Source organism: Gigantopelta aegis, chromosome 4, assembly GCF_016097555.1.
Source record: "Gigantopelta aegis isolate Gae_Host chromosome 4, Gae_host_genome, whole genome shotgun sequence".
NCBI lineage: Eukaryota > Metazoa > Mollusca > Gastropoda > Neomphalida > Peltospiridae > Gigantopelta > Gigantopelta aegis.
In genome coordinates, this window is record NC_054702.1 from 3,549,199 (window position 1) to 3,574,246 (window position 25,048).

The following is a 25,048-nucleotide window of genomic DNA, read 5'->3' on the forward strand; positions in this document are numbered from 1 at the left end:
ATTCAATGAGTCCTTTGGGCCATAGTGTATTCAAGTGTCGTATAGCCACAATGATTCAACAATGTTCTGTTTAGTTTTGTCAATAATCAACAACAATTTTTTGTGCTCACAGTGCAAAATGTTTATAATTGTGTCCCGTTTGTCTCTCCATCCGTCTGTCCCACATATGGTTTTGCATGGGGTTTTTCACAATGATATTGAGTTGAAATTTTGTGCAGGGCTTCTAGATTATGGTAGCCCCACTTCCATGATTAGTGATATTCAATGTTTGGCCAGTAAATAACTACCAATGCCATGCCCGATAGCTAGTGAATTTGTTGCATTTAAGCCTATTTTGTAAATGAATATTCTGCCCCTTCCTCCCCTCAAATCTAAGGGTTTTTTGCTCAATCTTCTTTAGTAAAATTGTAATTACTGAAAGTAGGGCTAGTGGATTTTTAATATGGCTAGCACATTTTTGTCAATCACTGATTCCATGGCTAGTGGATTTTTATAACAATTCTAGAAGCCGTGTTTTGTGTGTACCTTTACCATGTACTGTTACGTATCAAATTTGACTTTCATGGTGGTATACCTATTGTGACAGAATATGAATGGCCTTTAACTTGGAAGATAAAAGCATTTGTCTTCTGGTCCTTTTTTATATTGAGTTGAACGTTTTTGTATATCTTTATCATATGCTGTTACAGATCAAGTTTGACTTTCATGGCAATTTACAGAGTTATGGCCCTTGTACTTAGAATTTAAAAAAATGGTTGTGCTCAGTACATGTATAAGCTTTAGCAATACACTCAATGCAGTTCTGAGTGTCTTTAAAACAAAATAGACTTTATTGTTTTGCTTGTGATTTGTTAAGTGGTTGTGATTTTTAAAACATATTTTACATCTGGGTCTGTAGCAGGGACGACAACCCCAAGTCGTCTTATGTGATGTGGATTGTTTGAGTTAGCCCTATAAAATGTTGCCAGTTGTAGCATTGCATTTCTCTGCAATTCTGGATTCTTTCAGAACCTGAGTGATTCTGTTGCTGGTAGTGAGGATGTTCGTATCAGTTGGACTATACCAATTCAAATCCCATAGGCGACCATGTTAACGTTTGTGTTTAAAAACACTATATGCAATATATCAACCAAACTATGACCCATAAATATCAGTACTACAACCCCTACCTCAAAGTATTAACTGCAGAAAATGGTACCTTTCATGGATCATTTTCGGTATAACCAGATGTTTTTACAACACCCCTAGTTTCACACAAAATTTTAGTACTTTTTTTCACATGTACCCCATACATGTTCCAAGCACATGGCTACTTAACACAGTGGTACTAGATGAATTGAAATTGTATAAATTTTTAGCCCAGATGAAACTAATTTTTTTTACAACTACACACTCACATTTATAACCAATCACAGGACTTGTGTTGTTAACTTCTCTATCAAAAGTTCGGCGCACCTCGAACTTCGACCCAGCCGGAAATTAATTGGTATAGTGCTACCTATACTGATAACATACATGTTTCAAAAGGTGGCGAATCATGTGTTTTTATAACAACCAGGATATGGTGTCTTCTAACATAAACTGACAACTTCACTGAAACTGTTGTTTGTACAGTGCAACCTAATATAATGTACACCTCACAAGGCACATGCATTTTGGACAGTTTTGTACAAATGCAATATGTCATATTTGAAAGAAAAAAAAAACCCAATAATAATACTCATGAAGATATTTACTGTCAGATGTGTGTGTGCTCAGTTATATGTGTAGAGACAACATTTATATTCAGAATACCTCAACTCCTTGAAACTATTCCATTGAAACACATGTACTTGACTGACCCCTAGATTATGAAGACCTTAATAGGCACATCAAAGAAATATTTAAAAAATGCAATGTCTGAGGAAGGAAAGATCAACATGACTGCACCTGTATGAAGTAATGACTTCATGTCCTGCACATCACTGTTGGAAGGAAATCCTGTATGCTGAGTGTGGCTGTCTTCAAGTTACCATGTGCGGGAATTTCAAATCCATCAGCTATGCAGATTTTAAAAATGGATCATCAAAACCACTGGCAGCCACCAATATTCCTGACTATATTTTATGTATACCCTACTGTAGTTGGAGGTTTTAAATATTTGTAATATTTGGAATTATCATGCAGCTTTCACATATTTATTTTTGATTCATTACTAAAAAAACATGTTTTTAAATGACATAATTACCCGAACATCTATTTTATTGCATTTTTTTCTAATCCAGATCAATACAATATGTATATTGGATGTATTCCTACAATCTGTAATCCAGCATATTATTTAGCTATTAACATTAGATAATACAGCTTTAACAATAAAATAAATTATCAAGTTACACCAAGGTAGATAATCAAATCTGGAAAAATTGGTTCTAAATCTAGTATACCTTAAAATGCACTTCATGGGAGCAAACTAAGTGATTATTTCTTAAAAAGATTTGATCTGGAGACCTAAAGATATGTTTAACAAGCTTATTGTTATGTATAAATGAGAACAGAAGGCACAATAGTGACCAAAAATTTAATTATGGCTTTGGTAAAGGTTTTCTTCAAATTAATTTTTTTGTGTACATAAAACTACAAATTTGTCTAAAATATGACTTAGCACCCTGTAAGTATGTCAAAAGGACAATAAAAATCAAGGTCTTTAAAAAGTTCAGCTTTCAGAAGTACATACATGAAACATTAACTATCTTTATGGAAATTAAAGACATTAACCCAATATTGGCACATGTTATTTTTAATATAAAAATAAATTGCTATTAAAATCTAAGTTCAGACTGCCTAGATATATTAATATATTTAAGAGCAGTTGTATATGGCAAGTCAAACACCATGTAAATAAAAATATTCAAATCTTTATAGTATGAATTATAGGCCAAAACCAACTTTTCCTCAGTGCTAATTTTCATTCAAACTCAATCCAGAGCCATGTACAGTAATTATTGTCAAGGTCAAGGTCATTGTGAACTTACATGGCCGAGTGACGGCTAATTAATCAAATAGTATGGTTTAATTTAATTAAATGACACAAATCATAATCTTTTTTATTATGCACTGAATATGTGCTATAGGTTGGACTATACCAATTCAAATCCCATAGGCGACCATGTTAACGTTTGTGTTTAAAAACACTATATGCAATATATCAACCAAACTATGACCCATAAATATCAGTACTACAACCCCTACCTCAAAGTATTAACTGAAGAAAATGGTACCTTTCATGGCTCATGTTCGGTATAACCAGATGTTTTTACAGCACCCCTAGTTTGGCACAAAGTGTATTTTGTAAACATTCTAAAATCCCTGGGTGTTAAAACCAATAAGGAAAGTGCTGAACGGAACACTTGTTCAACAACACCGTAGAGCACTTTAAATGTGGCTATTAAACGACTTCTAACATGGAGACAACAAGAAGAAACCTGGTGCTGCCATATTGGCTTCTCCTACCAGTAGAGCAGCCAGAGACCTCGCCGTTTAAGGGAAACTAATCACTCTCACTCCCCATCACTCACCTGAGACCAGTTCAAGGAGAGTGACTTTTAGCTCAACTTGGCACTGAATATTTAAAACATAGTGTGACAAAAGCATTAAATATCAATGTCAATATGATAATAATGTACGGTAAATGACTGCCCATAATTTAAGTTTGGAGAGCAATAATTATGACTCCCCTAAAAAAACATTTCACGTTGATATCTGCAGCAAGGGATCTTTTATATGCACTTTCCCACAAGTAAGAGAGTACATACCATGGCCTTTGATGTACAAGTCATGTGGGCACTGGTCAAGATTGGGAAACCCCCAAATACACTGCGGGCGATCAATTTTGTGACCCATCGCACCTCGTGTGACTCTGCTTTATTACTGAATTATACCCTGCCCCTTTTAAACAGGTTATCTGCTTCTAAAGGTGTGAACAGATTATCACATAATTCAGGTTCATGTTTTCTCAGCTTGCTTCAAAAGATTGGTTGAATTTCACAATGGGGTAGATTGCATTGACACTATTCTTCAACTGAATTTATAGCCGAAATTGTACATTTGGTACAAATATTTGACATGGTATCCTTTGACAGATTCAGATTTGTATTCTTTGTGTCACCTACTATCTTCAGAAACTGTTGAGTGTAAGTAATGTAGAAAATAACTAATTAATGACGTCCGATATCTGCTTTATCCTGTGAAGGTAAGAATGGGAAATTCCGCGAGGTACTGCCAAGCGGACTTTCTCATTCGGTCTGAACAGGATAAGGCAGATATCCGACATCATTAACTAGTTATTATCTTTATCCTGCATACAATAAAAACTAAGGGGAAAAGCTATTGTATCTGTTATTTCAGCCATATTGTACAATGACCTAGAGGTCAAGTGAGCGATTTTGTAACATAGCTATGCGTGTGACATTACACGAGTGACGTCAAACGTCATCCTGCTAGTAGCAGGATACGACTTTGCTTTATCTGTCATCCTATTGTGTGAATAGAAGCGGTGGTTACAGGATAAAGCTAAATAGTCTACCATGAGATCCTTGTACCATTTAAGTCGCGAATGCTGATATATTTTTGTCATTTGTAATTTTGGACAGTTTACTTTTTTCTTCATGAAGGATAATGTTCTCAGCAGTTTAATAATAAATGTAGCAAGCTGTCAGACAATTTTGTGATAAGAGCATACATAATCTCAAACACAAACTTCCGGCAAACCCTCTTGTCCTGCATCCAATTGTGACATGATTGGCATTAGTACCATACTTCAACATTTCAACTTTATCCTGGGGTGGTGGTGGTGGTGGTGGGGGGGGGGGGGGGGGGGTGAACCAGCAAACTATGAAAATAAATGCTGTTCTTATAGCTCAGTGCTAAAGTGAACGCCTGATGTGCGGTCGGTCTGGGATTGATCCCGGTCTGGGCTATTTCTCATTCCAGCCAGTGCACCACGACTAGTATATCAAAGGCCATTGTCTGTGGGATGGTGCTTATAACAGATCCCTTGCTACTAATGGAAAAATGTTGCAGGTTTCCTCTCTATGACTCAAAATGACCATGTGTTTGACATCCATAAGCCGATGATTAATAAATCAATATGCTTTAGTGGTGTCATTAAACAAACCAAACATTTTTTGTGGGTAAAAGATTCTTGGGCTTGAATTATTCTTTACTTGAAGATAGTCTCCACGAGTGTAGCAAATCATAAACAATGGAAGAACTCATCTGTCTTGCTGTCATGTATAATCGGATATCATTATTATTTGCAATTAGTGAATGAGCCTTGGTGTTATGTGTTGAACAGCGTCGGAATAAAATTGATCCAATTAACGAAGTCACAGTTTTATTCTCTCTCTCCCCCTAAATCTAAGAAAGAAAAAAAAGGTATTTACTAGCATTTGGCCTGGAGATTTTGCATTTCAGGACACCTAGTTTTATAAATGTTTGGAGGAAGCATGTGTTTAACTAGCCTGTTGGATGACAGGATTTACTAGCCTAATTATAAGCTATAACATCAAAATTAACTACACTTAAAATAGTAAAAAATAATTGTTTAAAATTAAAACTTTTATAGCCCAAATGAAAAAGAAAGAAAGAAGGTGTTTTAGCTCACCAAAGGTTCCTACTTTCCGAGAGGAGCATACCCCCAGATCTTGCTAAACTTGTGTAAAACACTTCGTGCCTTGTTTTACTATCATAATACTGCCATACGTGTGAACGACCTCACCTCATACCCCAATGAATGTAAAAGAAATAACGGACAATCCTTAAACACAGTATCAGTACAGTGACTTGAATAAGCATCAGTCGGACAATCCTTAAACACATGCAGTATCAGTACAGTGACTTGAATAAGCATCAGTCGGACAATCCTTAAACACATGCAGTATTAGTACAGTGACTTGAATAAGCATCACGGACAATCCTTAAACACAGGCAGTATTAGTACAGTGACTTGAATAAGCATCACGGACAATCCTTAAACACAGGCAGTATCAGTACAGTGACTTGAATAAGCATCAGTGGGACAATCCTTAAACACATGCAGTATCAGTACAGTGACTTGAATAAGCATCAGTCGGACAATCCTTAAACACATGCAGTATTAGTACAGTGACTTGAATAAGCATCATGGACAATCCTTAAACACAGGCAGTATCAGTACAGTGACTTGAATAAGCATCAGTGGGACAATCCTTAAACACACGCAGTATCAGTACAGTGACTTGAATAAGCATCAGTCAATCCTTAAACACATGCAGCATCAGTGGGACAATCCTGAAACATGCAGTATTAGTACAGTTACTTGAATAAGCATCAGTCGGACAATCCTTAAACACATGCAGTATTAGTACAGTTACTTGAATAAGCATCAGTGGGACAATCCTTAAACACATGCAGCATCAGTGGGACAATCCTTAAACACATGCAGTATTAGTACAGTTACTTTAATAAGCATCAGTCGGACAATCCTTAAACACATGCAGTATTAGTACAGTTACTTGAATAAGCATCAGCAGGACAATCCTTAAACACATGCAGTATCAGTACAGTGACTTGAATAAGCATCACAGACAATCCTTAAACACAGGCAGTATCAGTACAGTGACTTGAATAAGCATCAGTCGGACAAACATTAAACACATGCAGTATCAGTACAGTTACTTGAATAAGCATCAGTCGGACAAACCTTAAACACATGCAGTATTAGTACAGTTACTTGAATAAGCATCAGTCGGACAAACATTAAACACATGCAGTATTAGTACAGTTACTTGAATAAGCATCAGTCGGACAAACATTAAACACATGCAGTATTAGTACAGTTACTCGAATAAACATCAGTTGGACAAACCTTAAACACATGCAGTATCAGTACAGTTACTTGAATAAGAATCATTCGGACAATCCTTAAACACAGGCAGTATCAGTACAGTGACTTGAATAAGCATCAGTCGGACAAACCTTAAACACATGCAGTATCAGTACAGTGAATACATCAGTGAATAAGCATCAGTCGGACACAATCCTTAAACACATGCAGTATCAGTACAGTACAGTGACTTGAATAAGCATCAGTCGGACAAACATTAAACACATGCAGTATTAGTACAGTTACTTGAATAAGCATCAGTCGGACAATCCTTAAACACATAGCAGTATCAGACAATCCTTAAACACATGCAGTATCAGTACAGTGACTTGAATAAGAATCATTCGGACAATCCTTAAACACATGCAGTATTAGTACAGTTACTTGAATAAGCATCAGCAGGACAATCCTTAAACACATGCAGTATCAGTACAGTGACTTGAATAAGCATCACAGACAATCCTTAAACACAGGCAGTATCAGTACAGTGACTTGAATAAGCATCAGTTGGACAAACATTAAACACATGCAGTATCAGTACAGTTACTTGAATAAGCATCAGTCGGACAAACCTTAAACACATGCAGTATCAGTACAGTTACTTGAATAAGCATCAGTCGGACAATCCTTAAACACATGCAGTATCAGTACAGTGACTGGAATAAGCATCAGTGGGACAATCCTTAAACACATGCAGTATCAGTACAGTGACTTGAATAAGCATCAGTGGGACAATCCTTAAACACATGCAGTATCAGTACAGTGACTTGAATAAGCATCACAGACAATCCTGAAACACATGCAGTATTAGTACAGTTACTTGAATAAGCATCAGTCGGACAAACATTAAACACATGCAGTATCAGTACAGTTACTTGAATAAGCATCAGTCGGACAAACATTAAACACATGCAGTATTAGTACAGTTACTCGAATAAACATCAGTTGGACCAACCTTAAACACATGCAGTATCAGTACAGTTACTTGAATAAGAATCATTCGGACAATCCTTAAACACATGCAGTATCAGTACAGTGACTGGAATAAGCATCCGTGGGACAATCCTTAAACACATGCAGTATCAGTACAGTGACTTGAATAAGCATCAGTGGGACAATCCTTAAACACATACAGTATCAGTACAGTGACTTGAATAAGCATCACAGACAATCCTTAAACACATGCAGTATCAGTACAGTTACTTGAATAAACATTCGGACAATCCTTAAACACATGCAGTATCAGTACAGTGACTTGAATAAGCATCAGTCGGACAATCCTTAAACACATGCAGTATTAGTACAGTTACTTGAATAAGCATCAGCCGGACAATCCTTAAACACATGCAGTATCAGTACAGTGACTTGAATAAGCATCACAGACAATCCTTAAACACATGCAGTATCAGTACAGTGACTGGAATAAGCATCAGTTGGACAAACCTTAAACACATGCAGCATCAGTCGGACAATCCTTAAACACATGCAGTATCATTACAGTGACTTGAATAAGCATCAATCGGACAATCCTTAAACACATGCAGTATCAGTGGGACAATCCTTAAACACATGCAGTATCAGTACAGTGACTTGAATAAGCATCAGTCGGACAATCCTTAAACACATGCAGTATCAGTCGGACAATCCTTAAACACGCAGTATCAGTACAGTGACTTGAATAAGCATCAGTCGGACAATCCTTAAACACACGCAGTATCAGTACATTGACTTGAATAAGCATCAGTCGGACAATCCTTAAACACACGCAGTATCAGTACAGTGACTTGAATAAGCATCAGTCGGACAATCCTTAAACACATGCAGTATCAGTACAGTGACTTGAATAAGCATCAGTGGGACAATCCTTAAACACATGCAGTATCAGTACAGTGTCTTGAATAAGCATCAGTCGGACAAACCTTAAACACACGCAGTATCAGTGGGACAATCCTTAAACACATGCAGTATCAGTACAGTGACTTGAATAAGCATCAGTCGGACAATCCTTAAACACATGCAGTATCAGTACGTTGACTTGAATAAGCATCGGTGTGTCTATGGAGGGGTTTTATAACAATAATTGGGAAATACAAATGTGTCATAACCAACAGGTTACAAAAAACAGAAGTTTGTTTTGTTTAACGACACCACTGAAGCACATTAATTAATTAATCATTGGCTATTGGATGTCAAACATTTGGTTATTTGACTTATAGTCATCAGAGGAATTCCACTGCATTTTTCCTAATGCAGAAATGGATCTTTTATATGCACTTTCCCATAAACAGGAAAGCACTGTCTGTCCAGTTGTGGTGCACTGGATGGAACGAAGAAAACCCCCAACCGACACACAGGTTATCAGGTCTGTGTTTTGTTGCCAGACACATTGCTAATTTCAATGCCTGATTTAGATTTTATCATTGTTGCCAGAGCAACACAACAGTCTGCAAATACTAGTACCTGAATATCAGTCATAAAGACCTTTCTGTTGGAAAATAATTGTGAAGAAGGCAAGTCAAGCTTTAGATGTTTAAAACGGTGACATTTTGATTTTGCTATATCATAACTCTATACATGTATATAGTTAGGGTTACTTATAGACTTAGGGTTGTGCTAGATAATTTTGAGTGCAGGTGAATAAGTCTTGCAGGGCTAGCTCTTGGTGGTCAAAACAATTCCTCAAATTGTCTATTAAGCTTAAAAAATTGCAAAACTTGTCAGTTATTTTCTAAAAAATGTCAATTATTACATGATATTATTTCGCCAAACTAAAATAAAATTCGATAACTGCTTTCAAAATTCTCCATTGGCGAATTTGGCAAGTGCCAGAGCTAGCCCTGTTTTGTGTTTGTGATTTTTCTGTATTAGAAAATATTGGTATCAATACATAAGCTATATGTAAGATATAAAATACCCTACTTGTGACTGTTACATGCCTTTATCTTACAACTTGGTAAAAAAGGTACCAGACTCCCTTTGGCTTGTCATGTGACCGCAGTTTGAAGCAGCTTGTATACCGTAGTTGTAAGGTGAATGCAGGGTTTCTGCCAGAGGGTACAAAGGGTAAAATTGTGTACCCTCAAATTATTTTCTGTCAGAACGCCTGAAATGGTATCTAACAATCACTCCATTCCATTCTCAGTTGAACATTCTCTACCCATGTCCATGTATGTGCAATGAATTTTACCGAGTATATTTTGTGACTATATTTCAGTGAGAAGATGAATGTTACAAGCTACCTGCAGCAGCGTGAGATGGGCGTTTCCACGCGCAATGACTTCCAGGCCAAAGACGCACTCATTGCCCTGCTGGAGGAGCAGGCCGCCACACCCATCACAAACCAGGTAGATGATAATCCTTTGTCCAGCTCACTGTCGCATTTGTGTGTGTGTACTTTACGTATCGTAAATCCTTAAATAGAGACCTGCCTTAAATAGAGACCTGCCTTGACTAGAGACCTGCCTTAAATAGAGACCTGCCTTGACTAGAGGCCTGCCTTGAACAGAGGCCTGCCTTGAACAGAGGCCTGCCTTGAACAGAGGCCTGCCTTGTACAGAGACCTGCCATGAACAGAGGCCTGCCTTGAACAGAGGCCTGCCTTGAACAGAGGCCTGCCATGAACAGAGACCTGCCTTGACTAGAGGCCTGTATTGACTAGAGGCCTGCCATGAACAGAGGCCTGCCTTGTACAGAGGCCTGCCATGAACAGAGACCTGCCTTGACTAGAGGCCTGCCTTGAACAGAGGCCTGCCTTGTACAGAGACCTGCCTTGACTAGAGGCCTGACTTGACTAGAGGCCTGTATTGACTAGAGGCCTGCTTTGAACAGAGGCCTGCCTTGACTAGAGGCCTGACTTGACTAGAGCCCTGCCTTGACTAGAGCCCTGCCTTGTATAGAGGACTGCCTTGAACAGAGGACTGCCTTGACTAGAGGCCTGCCTTGAACAGAGACCTGCCTTGACTAGAGCCCTGCCTTGAATAGAGATCTGCCTGGATTAGAAGCCGGGTCTCGGAGTGTCATGAACTAAATAGAAGCCTAGGCTTCCAGGATTTACAGTATATATATTTGTATACACAAAAGTGAACTTTTGGGTGACAGGGCAACAGTGGGGATAATATAAATAAATAAATAAAGTTTTTTTTTTACATGTATATTGTATATTTTTTACCAACAATTCATGATTTTACACTAAACTGTAACTGACTTGAGACGATATGTTTACTGTATGTATTATGCCACTCAAACCATTTCAATGGTGTTCTCTTTGCTTTGCTGTATAAAACATAATGGACATCATGGTTGTTCTTCCCCTTTATATTTCGGTGAACCATTCAAAAATGCATCCAATTCCTTCATAGAAACTGCGCAACTTTTTCTTTTTGATTTAATTCTATGGGACAATAAAATCCAATAGCACCAAAACTATCCCCACCTGCTACCGAATCCGTTCGGGGTGCTGGTGCTCCCTTGCACCTGCCAATGTGGGTGGTTCCCTCTCCCACCCACCCCAACCCTTTTCTGTGCTGCACAGAGGAGTCGGCCAAGGCCGGCACCTGTGCCCATGACAGGCATGCGCTACAACAACTTGCTCTGAATGTGCACATAAAACACTATGACTGTGAGTCTGACTATGGTTGTTGTTTTGGCAGAATATGTCAGGACCTCAGTTGACAAGTTGACAGTTACGTTACTGGAGATAATTTTCTGTTTTATAATGACCATGATTTTTATTTCTATACTGATGGAAAAATATAAAGGATCACACAGATAGCAACAAGAAATAATGACTGCATAAAAAATCAATTCATATCGTCCGAAGTTGACTGGGAACATATAGGACAGCACATTGAACACTACATATATTCAATCCCACGTTACAACTTGGTATGAAATACAGACATTACTACGCTAGCAGTGAATTAAATTTGGTCTACAAATTGGTGTGTTCCCTTATTTCTTTCCATCAGTATATATATATCTGCCTTGGCGTACATGTAACTGAATACAATTATCAGTATTTTTTTTCCTAATTTTTAGGCATGTAAGTTACAGGGCCAGCCAAGAGCAACGTTTTTGATGGATTTTAGTCTGGATGGGTGAGTTGAATTTTTCTTGATGTTTTTAAAGCAGCTGACCCTCGTGTCTGTGGTACATTCCTTCTCTGTACTGTATATCTCACCATTTGTGGCGGGACGTAGCCCAGTGGTAAAGTGCTCACTTGATGTTTTTAAAGCAGCTGACCCTCGTGTCTGTGGTACATTCCTTCTCTGTACTGTATATCTCACCATTTGTGGCGGGACGTAGCCCAGTGGTAAAGTGCTCACTTGATGTTTTTAAAGCAGTTGACCCTCGTGTCTGTGGTACATTCCTTCTCTGTACTGTATCCCTCACCATTTGTGGCGGGACGTAGCCCAATGGTAAAGTGCTCACTTGATGTTTTTAAAGCAGCTGACCCTCGTGTCTGTGGTACATTCCTTCTCTGTACTGTATCCCTCACCATTTGTGGCGGGACGTAGCCCAGTGGTAAAGTGCTCACTTGATGTTTTTAAAGCAGCTGACCCTCGTGTCTGTGGTACATTCCTTCTCTGTACTGTATCCCTCACCATTTGTGGCGGGACGTAGCCCAGTGGTAAAGTGCTCACTTGATGTTTTTAAAGCAGCTGACCCTCGTGTCTGTGGTACATTCCTTCTCTGTACTGTATATCTCACCATTTGTGGCGGGACGTAGCCCAGTGGTAAAGTGCTCACTTGATGTTTTTAAAGCAGTTGACCCTCGTGTCTGTGGTACATTCCTTCTCTGTACTGTATCCCTCACCATTCGTGGCGGGACGTAGCCCAGTGGTAAAGTGCTCACTTGATGCACTGTCAATCTGGGATCGATTCCTGTCAGTGGGCACATTAATTGGGCTATTTTTAGTTGCACCACGACTGGGTCATTTGTTTACAGCCAACAAGACTTGTATACCTGAGCATAACATTTTGATGAGATTTAGTTAAAGTGTGTAGCCTCAAACTACATATTTGTGATGATGTCATATTACTGGTGAGGCGAATGCGGAACTTTGATTTACTAAATATCAAATTAAAATGTTATTTTAGAAGTGTTATAGGATAATTAAATTCGCTACTAATGTTTTTTAATACCGTATATCTTCGCCTGTAAGTCGATCTCGGCTGTAAGTCGAGTCCCTAATTTCAAGCCCTGAAAACTCTTTTTTTATTGACCCGTTTATAAGTCGACCCATGAAAAACAACTTATAAATATTGAAATATTTCTTATTTTCAGCACATGAGAACAATAATGTACAATATTTGAACAAAAGAAAATTATTTTACAAACTTCGGTTTTCACATTTTGTACATCGCAATATAATCAGACTATTCCAATCAAACTAGCATTATTACATAGCATCAAAACTAAATATTCCCTTAGTAGAGAGTGAAAGCTGTTTGACTGTTACTGTATAGTACTGTACAGATGGTTTTGTGCACAGACAAAAACTTTATTTATAAACACTGACAACAGATCACTATGATAAAACTGAAAGTATCACATTTTGCCGCCATATTAATACATGTAAGGAGGATAACTCTGGAAAGTACACTGGTTTTTGTACCAAATGACGTGTGTCCCTATTGCTCTAGTGAACGGCAGAGATCAGTCTGTTTTAAGGGAAAGCTCAGTAATATTCATGAAGTTAATCACCGACAAAACATTGTTTGAACAACCATTAATGCCAGTAACCAGATTTCAAAATAAACTCAGGCAACAGGCAGGGCAAAAGTACCGTATTTTCCCCACCTCTATTTTAAAGAAATATTTCTTGGAATTAGTTTAGGGTTAGGGTTAGGGTTAGCGATAGTTATATACAATATATTTTAAAACAATTTGTTCTGTAAAACCAACATGAAGTTTATATTTCGTAATCCAGTATCGCTATGTTTTGCCTTTGAAAAATTAGACATTTTGACTATTCTGTATAAAATTTCTTCCACACGGGTGCTTTTGATGGTGCTTTTGGAAGAAATATAGCACAGAAGACAGAATGAGGCATCATGGGACTAAATCTTCGTTTTATTCCGTACACGTTCGGTTCATTCTGTCAAAATATACCCTATGAGATTTATAAGTATTAAAATGCAGTTTCACTTGTGGATCCACTGCATGGTCGAGTGGATACAGTGGTCAGCTACAGTCCTGATGGTCTGGAGTTCGAATCCAGGCCTAGCACTACATCGTTTGTAGTGTTTAATGCAATACCCAGTTCATATGGTTAATTCAATACCCCAATAGTAGGGAAAATATGGTACTCTTTCCACAGGTAGTTAGTATTGTTTAAATTTTTGCTATTAGTGATGACTGTTAATTTAACTAAGTGGACTGTTGTCTTGGCATGTGAGTGAGATCGCACTCCTTTTCGCATAACCAAAACCGTTCTAATGCCAAAATAAATAGGTTATAAAAAAAAAAATGTGTCAAGTTAACATATTTGAGTATAATTACATGGCATACTTCAACAATAAAACTTGTAAAATAATCTCCAAAACAGTAATATTTTTTGGTGAATTTTTTTTAACCCTCTTATAAGTCGACCCCCCAAGTTATAAAATAATTTTTGGGTGAACAAAATTTGACTTATAGGTGAAGATATATAGTATGTAAAATATCAACCTCGTCTAAGTCACTTTTCGGACCCTTGTTTTGGCTTCGTACACAATAAATAAAACATATTCAACAGTAATTTTTTGATATGATATACATGTGTATTTGAAAAAGGTACTTTTTAAAACTTAAAATTAATAGTTTTTACAGAATTATGAGGGGGGGGAAAATACTGACCTGTAAACAGCATTGTCAGCTTGTTATAGAAATTTGACAGGGATCAATGTTAGTAGACCCGTTTTTATTTTAATGTGGCGAAGCATTGTAATAATATAGCTAATTTTGAATATGAATGATGTCAGTATTTCAGTAACATCACTTGGCATCTCCTTACAATAACCATAACTGGGTACAAGACGTTTCCATTTTAAGAATGCTGGCAAAATTCCAGTGCAAAATTGCTATTGAAAATGTTTTGTTTTAACATTTCTAATGCACAGGTCTGAATGTGTTTGAAGAAAATATCGTGATTAATAAATTGTACCTTTTATGAAATATGAATTTAAAGTGAAATTATGTTAAGATATGCTATATTTATTGTGTATGAAGCCAAAACAAGGATGCGAAAAGTGACTGTCATCTACCTTAGTTAATTGGTATTTGTCTCAGCAGAGCCTTAACAAATATTGATCAGTGTAGACTGTGTTGGTATTTTCCATATTAAAAAACCATTCGCGATGAACTCTGTATATGCATGTACATGTAGCCAGCTAGTCTTCTCAGACAGACTTCTACTTTCCACAGTTAGTCTTAAAAACATAGGAAATTATTCTGAATTTCATTTGGCTTAAGCTATACAATTTTAATTTGTAAGGCATATTCCATTTCAGTTGTTAGTGTTTTGCTAAGAAGTAAGAGTTCTATTAACACTTTAAAGCTATTTCCAGTAAGTCCTATTCCTGTATGTCTACTTCAATGATTTCATTTCAATGGATAATTGCTCAGCTTGCGTCCTCTATTGGCATCATGTGGGATGGGCTGCAGGTCAGTGCATGGTAGAATTGTAAAGTAACATTTCGAGCACCCTCTTGTTAGACGAATATGAATTTTTGGCCTAATGCGAAGAGCTAGGGGGAGAGGCAGTTGACCCAGGGGTAGAAACGGCCTGAGGCCAGGTCGCCAAGTGCGACAAATGTCCTGTTTGGGCCACCTGCATATTAAAAAAATAATGACATAAGTCGTCCAAATAATACTATAATTTGAGGATCTACTTTGGATCTATAACATATGAGCCACTATTAATATTTGTATTGCATCTATTTATTCCACATTAAAATCCTGCTTGTGGTCTGTGGTTCACATACCATACTTTGCTAATATACATTATTTTTGGGGTCACCATATTTTTTGGCAAATTTCGAGCCGTTTGACCCCCAACTCCTCATCTCATACGCTTCTGTCTTAACGATTGCTATATTTAAAAAAAACAAACAAAAAAAACACCTTTTGTTTTCTCAATCAATCACTTACAGTTGGTGGCGAGGGGTGGTAGGTAGGGGTGATGGTAATCAATAATTTAATTTACACTATTCTCAAAGGATGCAAGTCTACCAACATACACAGGTCTGTTATTGGTGAGCACACATGCATACAAATAACAATCTAAAACTAACACATAAGAAGTTGAAAACGATAAGTTACTAACTAGTATTACCACAGTCCAGGTCCCAAATAATGTACAACGCAGAATACATAGGTCGATCAAAACAGTGTATTATGGAGTAAAAATCAAATAAAAAAATCACATGAATTAAAAGCTGACAAAACAGCAAAAGTAAAGCTGTGATTGCCCATGCTTCACCAGCCCCACTCCCACACGCTGACTAAAGGGCAGTGCCTGTTTCTCGTCCTAGTGGGTGGCTGTGTTGCTTCACCAACCCCACACTGTGACCAAAGGGCAGTGCCTGTTTCTGGTGCTAGTAGGTGGCTGCGGTGCTTTACCAGCCCCACACTGTGACTAAAGAGCAGTGCCTGTTTCTGGTGCTAGTAGGTGGCTGTGTTGCTTCACCAACCCCACGCTGTGACTAAAGGGCAGTGCCTGTTTCTCGTCCTAGTGGGTGGCTGTGTTGCTTCACCAACCTCACGCTGTGACTAAAGGGTAGTGCCTGTTTCTCGTCCTAGTGGGTGGCTGTGTTGTTTCACCAACCCCACACTTTGACTAAAGGGCAGTGCCTGTTTCTGGTGCTAGTAGGTGGCTGTGTTGCTTCACCAATCCCATGCTGTGACTAAAGGGCAGTGCCTGTTTCTGGTGCTAGTGGGTGGCTGTGTTGCTTCACCAACCCCATGCTGTGACTAAAGGGCAGTGCCTGTTTCTCGTCCTAATGGGTGGCTGTGTGGCTTCACCAACCCCACACTGACTAAAGGGCAGTGCCTGTTTCTGGTGCTGGTAGGTGACTGTGTGGCTTCACCAACCCCACACTGACTAAAGGGCAGTGCCTGTTTCTTGTGCTAGTGGGTGGCTGTGTTGCTTCACCAACCCCACACTGTGACCAAAGGGCAGTGCCTGTTTCTGGTGCTAGTAGGTGGCTGCGGTGCTTTACCAGCCCCACACTGTGACTAAAGAGCAGTGCCTGTTTCTGGTGCTAGTAGGTGGCTGTGTTGCTTCACCAACCCCACGCTGTGACTAAAGGGCAGTGCCTGTTTCTCGTCCTAGTGGGTGGCTGTGTTGCTTCACCAACCTCACGCTGTGACTAAAGGGTAGTGCCTGTTTCTCGTCCTAGTGGGTGGCTGTGTTGTTTCACCAACCCCACACTTTGACTAAAGGGCAGTGCCTGTTTCTGGTGCTAGTAGGTGGCTGTGTTGCTTCACCAATCCCATGCTGTGACTAAAGGGCAGTGCCTGTTTCTGGTGCTAGTGGGTGGCTGTGTTGCTTCACCAACCCCATGCTGTGACTAAAGGGCAGTGCCTGTTTCTCGTCCTAATGGGTGGCTGTGTGGCTTCACCAACCCCACACTGACTAAAGGGCAGTGCCTGTTTCTGGTGCTGGTAGGTGACTGTGTGGCTTCACCAACCCCACACTGACTAAAGGGCAGTGCCTGTTTCTGGTGCTGGTAGGTGACTGTGTGGCTTCACCAAATCCACACTGACTAAAGGGCAGTGCCTGTTTCTTGTGCTAGTGGGTGGCTGTGTTGCTTCACCAGTCCCACACTGTGACTAAAGGGCAGTGCCTGTTTCTCGTCCTAGTGGGTGACTGTGTGGCTTCACCAACCCCACACTGACTAAAGGGCAGTGCCTGTTTCTGGTGCTAGTGGGTGGCTGTGGCTTCACCAACCCCACAATGACTAAAGGGCAGTGCCTGTTTCTTGTGCTAGTGGGTGGCTGTGTGGCTTCACCAACCCCACACTGACTAAAGGGCAGTGCCTGTTTCTTATGCTAGTGGGTGACTGTGTGGCTTCACCAACCCCACACTAACTAAGGGCAGTGCCTGTTTCTCGTCCTAGTGGGTGGCTGTGTGGCTTCACCAGCCCCACACTGTGACTAAAGGGCAGTGCCTGTTTCTTATGCTAGTGGGCGACTGTGTGGCTTCACCAACCCCACATTGACTAAGGGCAGTGCCTGTTTCTTATGCTAGTGGGCGACTGTGTGGCTTCACCAACCCACATTGACTAAGGGCAGTGCCTGTTTCTTGTCCTAGTGGGTGGCTGTGTGGCTTCACCAGCCCGTGACTAGTGGCTGTTCTTGGTCTCATTCACTGGGTGCCATCTCGAGGTCGCCTGATTCTTGATGAGCCACTGGCCACTGTTTGATCTGACCCCTATCACCTTCCACTTGAATGGGACATCCATTATGGCTTTCCCTCTACAAAGCAATTTGCCGTTTGCCCCTCTGTTTCCAACTGTTTTGGCCTGCTGCCTGCTCCACCAGTGTGTTGGGGCATAGTTGACAGATGTTTGACACAACATAGGGAAAAATAAACACTATGCAAGAGACTTTTAAACAAACTTCCTTTGATAACATACAGTACATTAGATGGTAGAAATATTTCTGTAGACTCAAGGTTGGTTGTACCTGTCATGTATATAGTCATAAATAATATTTATATGTACATGATTAATATTCTGTATGTTTATGTAGTCATACTATTCTACAAAGGATATTTAAATGTAAATGTATACATATAGTCATACTGTTCTACATGAAGGATATTTAAATGTAAATGTATACATAAAGGATATCTGTATGTACATGCATGTATATAGTCATACTATTTTACATGAAGGATATTTACATGTAAATGTATACATATAGTATAGTCATACTATTTTACATAAAGGATATTTACATGTAAATGTATACATATAGTATAGTCATACTATTTTACATGAAGGATATTTACATGTAAATATATACATAATAGTCATACTATTTTACATAAAGGTTACTTTACATCTGAATGTATACATATACTATAGTCATAATATTCTACAAAGGATAGTTACTTGTATTTAAAAAGTTAGCAATTTTTGTTTGGAATATTTACTTGTACATGCATATGCAATATTTTCTACAAAACAGCATATAATGTAAATAATAGAAAAGCTTGTGTTTTTGTCTTTACCATTATATATGTTGAATAATAGAAAAGACAAATTTGACACTTTTTCACTATCATCCAGTCTAGCATTACATCTTACATATGCCTGTAATAGTAACAGTTATAGATGTCTATACACATTTATAAAAGTATTTACCATTATTAATTTTCTTTGCTATTAATAAATTAACAGTCAAGACAATTGTTTACTATTATACCTTACAATTAAGAGTAAAAACAAAATCACAAAAAAATATTTATGTACATTTTAAGAAATTATACATCTCTAGTTTTGCTACTTGAAATTTTGCACCACTTTAGATTTTACTATTAAAGGAGACCGGACACCAAACCATATATATGGTGTAATGAATTGTTTGCCGTCATAAACCACAACACTCAACTATCGCGCTCCCCTTATTGACTACGTTAAGCGTGCCAGTCTTGGTTGGGGTTTTTTTTCACTGATTTCCGATGTTTGCTGGAAACTGTCGACAATTAATGAGCTAGACCCGTGACGTCATCGATGAGAGGAAAACTGAAGAAACTACCAAGCAGCATGGACGAACTTAGCGATTCGAGTGACGAAGAATTGTGTCCAGCTTGTGCTAATGGCATCAAACCGTATCAGTTTGAACCACTTATCAGAGACTTTGTCCCTAATCCTGGAAATGTTGTCTTAGATGAAAATTCGGATGAATCAACTGCCGACGAAGACAAGGAAGCCACACGGTCATAGACTAGCATACAAGCATTTTTTTAAACATAATTTTTTATGACATTTTTAATGTAAACTGAAGCAAATGGACCTAATTAGAAGAAAAGCACACAAAATTTAATAATATTTCATCATAAATCTTGTTCAGCATAGATATAAATATGACACGTCAGTGGATATTCCATAGGCCGATTTCGCAAATTTGCAAAAAGCATCCCCTCCTCACCAAAGCAAGATATAATAATTTAACAAAAAACTTTGTTCTCTTAACTAGTTACCCTCCAAGTTTTAATGTGTTTGGTTAAACCGTGTATTTTTAATTATTAAGAAAATGTGTTACCAGTCTGCCGAAACTGTCCACAGCCGGGTACAGAAACACAGAAATGTTGGAAAATATTATAGTTGCCACATACTGACAATCACTTTATAACTAATATGTCTTATCGACAATATTATTATGTAGTCTTTGCATTTATTAATATAAAATACAACAGGCCCGTAGGAACTGGGGAGGGGCGGGCCTAGTGGCTTGTTCTCCACCACACACTCTAGGATGAAAATGTACGTTTTAAATTTTCACTACTTTGCATAAATAAAGATGATATAAAGATAAAAATCTAGTTTGTATCCCTCACTAGAGACTGTATTCCCCCTCCCCCTTACCCCCCACACTTTAAATATCGTTCCTACAGGCCAATACAAATGTAGATATTATGTAGAGTTTCTTTTATCTTTAGAATTTTGTAATCATGATTTCAAACCAACTGTTTCAGGTAATTTGCTCCACATACTGACATAAAACACATTTGTTATATATTGGAATAAAATAAAAATAATTACAATATATCCAGTGTTATTTTCTTTAATCATTCATGGAGGAAGAAGGAAGTCCTGATGAAAATATATTACAGGTAAAACAAAATAATATATGATGCTTATTCCTTGTGGTAACTATTGTTAATTTTGGTTTAACTTGCTAGATGTCAAAAGTGATTAATTATATTAATTTTTGGTAACAGTCGAAGATTAGACGACCAATTGTTTTAAACTCTGCCAAAGGTACCAGGTTTTCTGCCAGAAAATAATTTGAGGGTACGTAATAAAACAGGCCTGTAGTAACTGGGGTGGGGGTGGGGGTGGGGGGGGGGGGGGGGCTCCACTTGTGATCTTTTCTTTATCACATTAAGTTTTGCCATTGTAACCAAAATCTGATGTAGAGTTTATACCCGGTCCGTCATTGCCCCCCCCCCCCCCCCCCAAGTTGTTCCTGCGGGTCTGTAAAAACTTTTATTTAACGACGCACTCAACACATTTTATTTACGGTTATATGGCGTCAGACATATGGTTAAGGACCACACAGATTTTGAGAGGAAACCCGCTGTCGCCACTACATGGGCTACTCTTCTGATTAGCAGCAAGGGATCTTTTATTTGCGCTTCCCACAGGCAGGATAGCACAAATCATGGCCTTTGTTGAACCAGTTATGGATCACTGGTCGGTGCAAGTGGTTTACACATACCCATTGAGCCTTGCGGAGCACTCACTCAGGGTTTGGAGTCGGTCTCTGGATTAAAAAATCCCATGCCTCGACTGGGATCCGAACCCAGTATCTACCAGCTTGTAGACCGATGGCCTGCCACGACGCCACCATATTCAAAGGAGTATATTGGGTGGTTATAGGTTTGAAATGGGTTTTTATTGAACATTTTGTTTCATGCACTTTTATAAATTTTAAACATCAATTATGTTACTATAATCTATCGAAAAAATAAAACATATATATATATACATTAATTTCTGAGATTATTTAGTACATACATGTAAGTTTACCCTCCGCACCCTCTGGCAGAAACCCAGGGTAGGTATTAAAATAATTATTTGGTGTAGAGTATTTTTAATATGACATACAGAAAGCATTGAAAAGTACAATTTTATTATGCTTTAATAATCGACATTAGCTTTAAAACTAATTAACCATCATTCCTTCTGGCCAAAGTACATATGTTGTTCCTGCCAAAGTGTTAGCATTTTAATTTTAATGACAATATACTGAACTGACGATAAACATTGTTAACTGACGTAATAATTCACGTTTTGAAGGTGTTTTATTATGAGGTTAACAAACCAACTAGATCAAGAGACGTTAGTATAGAGTCGTTATGCAGCATGGGCTGTCGGTGAAAATTAATTTGGTAATTATAGGTAAATAAATGTGAAGTTTAAATATTCGTATGTGAACAAATTGCAATACCTTTATTTAATGTATATCTTAAGTACATACTTGTTTTAATTTTCACATTGTAAATGTACCATAACCTGCTGTATTTAGTTGGTGTAAAGTCCGTTCGACGACAATAATGCGTCCATGTTTTAAAACAACTTTCGGTTTTTTTGGATATCGAAACCATGATGTTGGCTGTTTCTTGGGATGCATTGCTGTTACTGTTGCAGTTAAACACTGCACAGTTAACCATCATATAATTACGTCGACAGTGTATAATAACACTAATTATCTTGTAAATTAAATTTCCGATAAACCTGGAGACAAAAAAAAGAGAAGAAAAGACGACTAAAAGGCACAACCAAAGAATCAACACATATACCGGTATTGCTTGGTAACTCTCACCGATGACGTATTGCCTCGCTTTCGTTCAGATCTATGCATAATCCCGCCCACTTCTGTTTTTATCCCAAACCTAAGACGCGCAGCTGACCGGTGCCTCACAGCGAGCCGGGCGTTAGAGTAATGCGGTCTTTGACGCTAACTTAATCCATTACACACTACATGTCTTTTGGTGTCTGGTCTCCTTTAAAGACATAAAAAAAAACATTTTATATTTTTTAAAGTTCTTTACCGTTATTTGCCCCTTTTTGTGAAAATAGCCTATATATACATAATATTGAACTCTGTCTGGTAGTAGGAACACCAGCTTTGGCAGTGTAGTGGTCAAGCCATCAATACCAGCCTCGGCGGTGTAGTTGTCAAGCCATCAATACCGGCCTTGGTGGTGAGGTGGTTAAGCCATCAATATCGGCCTCGGCAGTGTAATGGTCAAGCCATCAATATCGGCCTCGGCAGTGTAATGGTCAAGCCATCAATATCGGCCTCGGCAGTGTAATGGTCAAGCCATCAATATCGGCCTCAGCGGTGTAGTGGTCAAACCATCAATACCTGCCTCGGCGGTGTAGTGGTCACGCCATCAATACCGGTCTTGGCGGTGTAGTGGTCAAGCCATCAATACCAGCCTCGACGGTGTGGTGGTCAAGCCATCAATACCGGCCTCGGTGGTGTAGTGGTTATGCCATCAATACCGGTCTTGGCGGTGTAGTGGTCAAGCCATCAATACCAGCCTCGACGGTGTGGTGGTCAAGCCATCAATACCGGCGTCGGTGGTGTAGTGGTTACGCCATCAATACCAGCCTCGGCAGTGTAGTGGTCAAGCCATCAATACCGGCCTTGGCTGTGTGGTGGTTAAGCCATCAATACCGGCCTTGGTGGTGTAGCAGTCAATCCATTAATACCGGCCATTGAGATTGAGAGGTACTAGGTTCACATCTTGGTATCAACTCCCGCCGAGTGTAAGGCCACTATAGACGTCTCACTCACTAACCACTGACTCACTGTCCTAGACAAACAGTCCCGTCAGCTGATCGAGGTGTGTATCCATGACAGTATACTTGAAGGTTAATTGGATTTAAGCATAAAATTAGTATAAAATAAACTATAATCAGGAAATAGAGTACATGTATGTATCAGAGTGGATTTCCATACAGACAGTCATAATATTCAGAGCTTTTAACAGATGGCAATGACCCCTGACCTAGCCACTTTTGCTGCTGAAAATTGCAAAGTTTTTAAACTAAATAGCAAAAGCCCACCCTTTTGTTTCAATTTTAAAAGTACTGTGTTTTCCTTTCAGAACCCAGGTTGCGTCCACCCATGGTGACCACACAGTGCGTGTGAGTAACACAGTGACGGGTAAGTGCACGCACGTTCTGACCGGCCACCCCCGCACACCGTGGTGTGTGGGCTTCCACCCCTCGTACAACGACATCCTCGCTTCCGGCTGTCTCGGCGGAGAAGTTCGCATCTGGGATTTATTGGTATGTCTTAGTTGGTGTTTACGTATGAATGTATAGAAACAAAAGTATTCCTGCTTTAAGCTTATAAGAGTCCTTTTAACAGCTAATACATATTACATACATTTTCTTGTTTCAACTTGTCTGTATGTTCAGTGTCTTTGTGGTTATCTCTGGGCGGGGTGTAGCCCAGTGGTAAAGCACTCGCCTGATGTCTGGTTGGTCTGGGCTCAATCCTCATTAGGCTATTCGTCGTTTCAGCCTCACAACTGGTATATCAAAGGACGTGGTATGTGCTATCGTGTCTGTGGGATGGTGCATATAAAAGATCCCTTGTTACTAATGGAAAAAATGTAGCAGGTTTTCTCTTTAACACCATGTCAAAATGACCCGATGTTTGACATCCAGTAGACTATGATTAATAAATCAATGTACTCTAGTAGTTACATGTAACAAAACAGACTTTAACTTTAACTTGTGTTTGTTGCAATATATGTAGTAGCTCGAACTGTATTTTATTTTTGAACACATTTATTCTTTAACTTGGATCAAGAAGTGTTTGGGTTTTTATACCAGTGGAACATTGGAATTCTATAGGATTAACTAATATTGTTTGTTTTTTCAGGGTGGAGGGAGTGAGGTGTGGCATTCTCCAAGCAATGGGGTGATTGCGTCTCTGTCATTCCATCCCATGGACCACGTCCTCGTGTTTGCCACAGGAAACACAATTTACTTCTGGGACTGGAGTCGACCAGAGCCATTTGCGTTCAGCAAAACCAGTTACGATTTTGAAAGAATCAGGTATGTGCAGATCTATCTCATTTACATAATATTTCATGTTGTTTTATGCACCTTTATGAATATTATTTTACCAGAATCTGTATTTTTGCTGCCATATGTGTCGTTCTGTCTGCAGCACAATAAACTGTGATGGAGTTGGTGGCTATAAAGAAAGAAGTGTTTTATTTAACGACGCACTCAACACATTTTATTTACGGTTATATGGCGTCAGACATATGGTTAAGGACCACACAGATTTTGATAGGAAACCCGCTGTCGCCACTACATGGGCTACTCTTCCGATTAGCAGCAAGGGATCTTTTATTTGCGCTTCCCACAGGCAGGATAGCACAAACCATGGCCTTTGTT

The 25,048-nt window shown here is 38.9% G+C and overlaps 1 protein-coding gene across 1 annotated transcript in view; it reads left to right on the forward strand.

The window, feature by feature from the left end:
- Nucleotides 1-25,048, forward strand: part of LOC121372499 (activating molecule in BECN1-regulated autophagy protein 1-like) — a 49,427-nt gene that overhangs the window by 7,817 nt on the left and 16,562 nt on the right. The window contains exons 2-5 of the mRNA XM_041498847.1: nt 10,119-10,248; nt 11,942-12,000; nt 23,740-23,923; nt 24,525-24,700. Of these exons, the coding sequence (XP_041354781.1) occupies nt 10,126-10,248; nt 11,942-12,000; nt 23,740-23,923; nt 24,525-24,700 (542 nt within the window). The 5' untranslated portion in view covers nt 10,119-10,125. The remainder of the gene's footprint in view (nt 1-10,118; nt 10,249-11,941; nt 12,001-23,739; nt 23,924-24,524; nt 24,701-25,048) is intronic.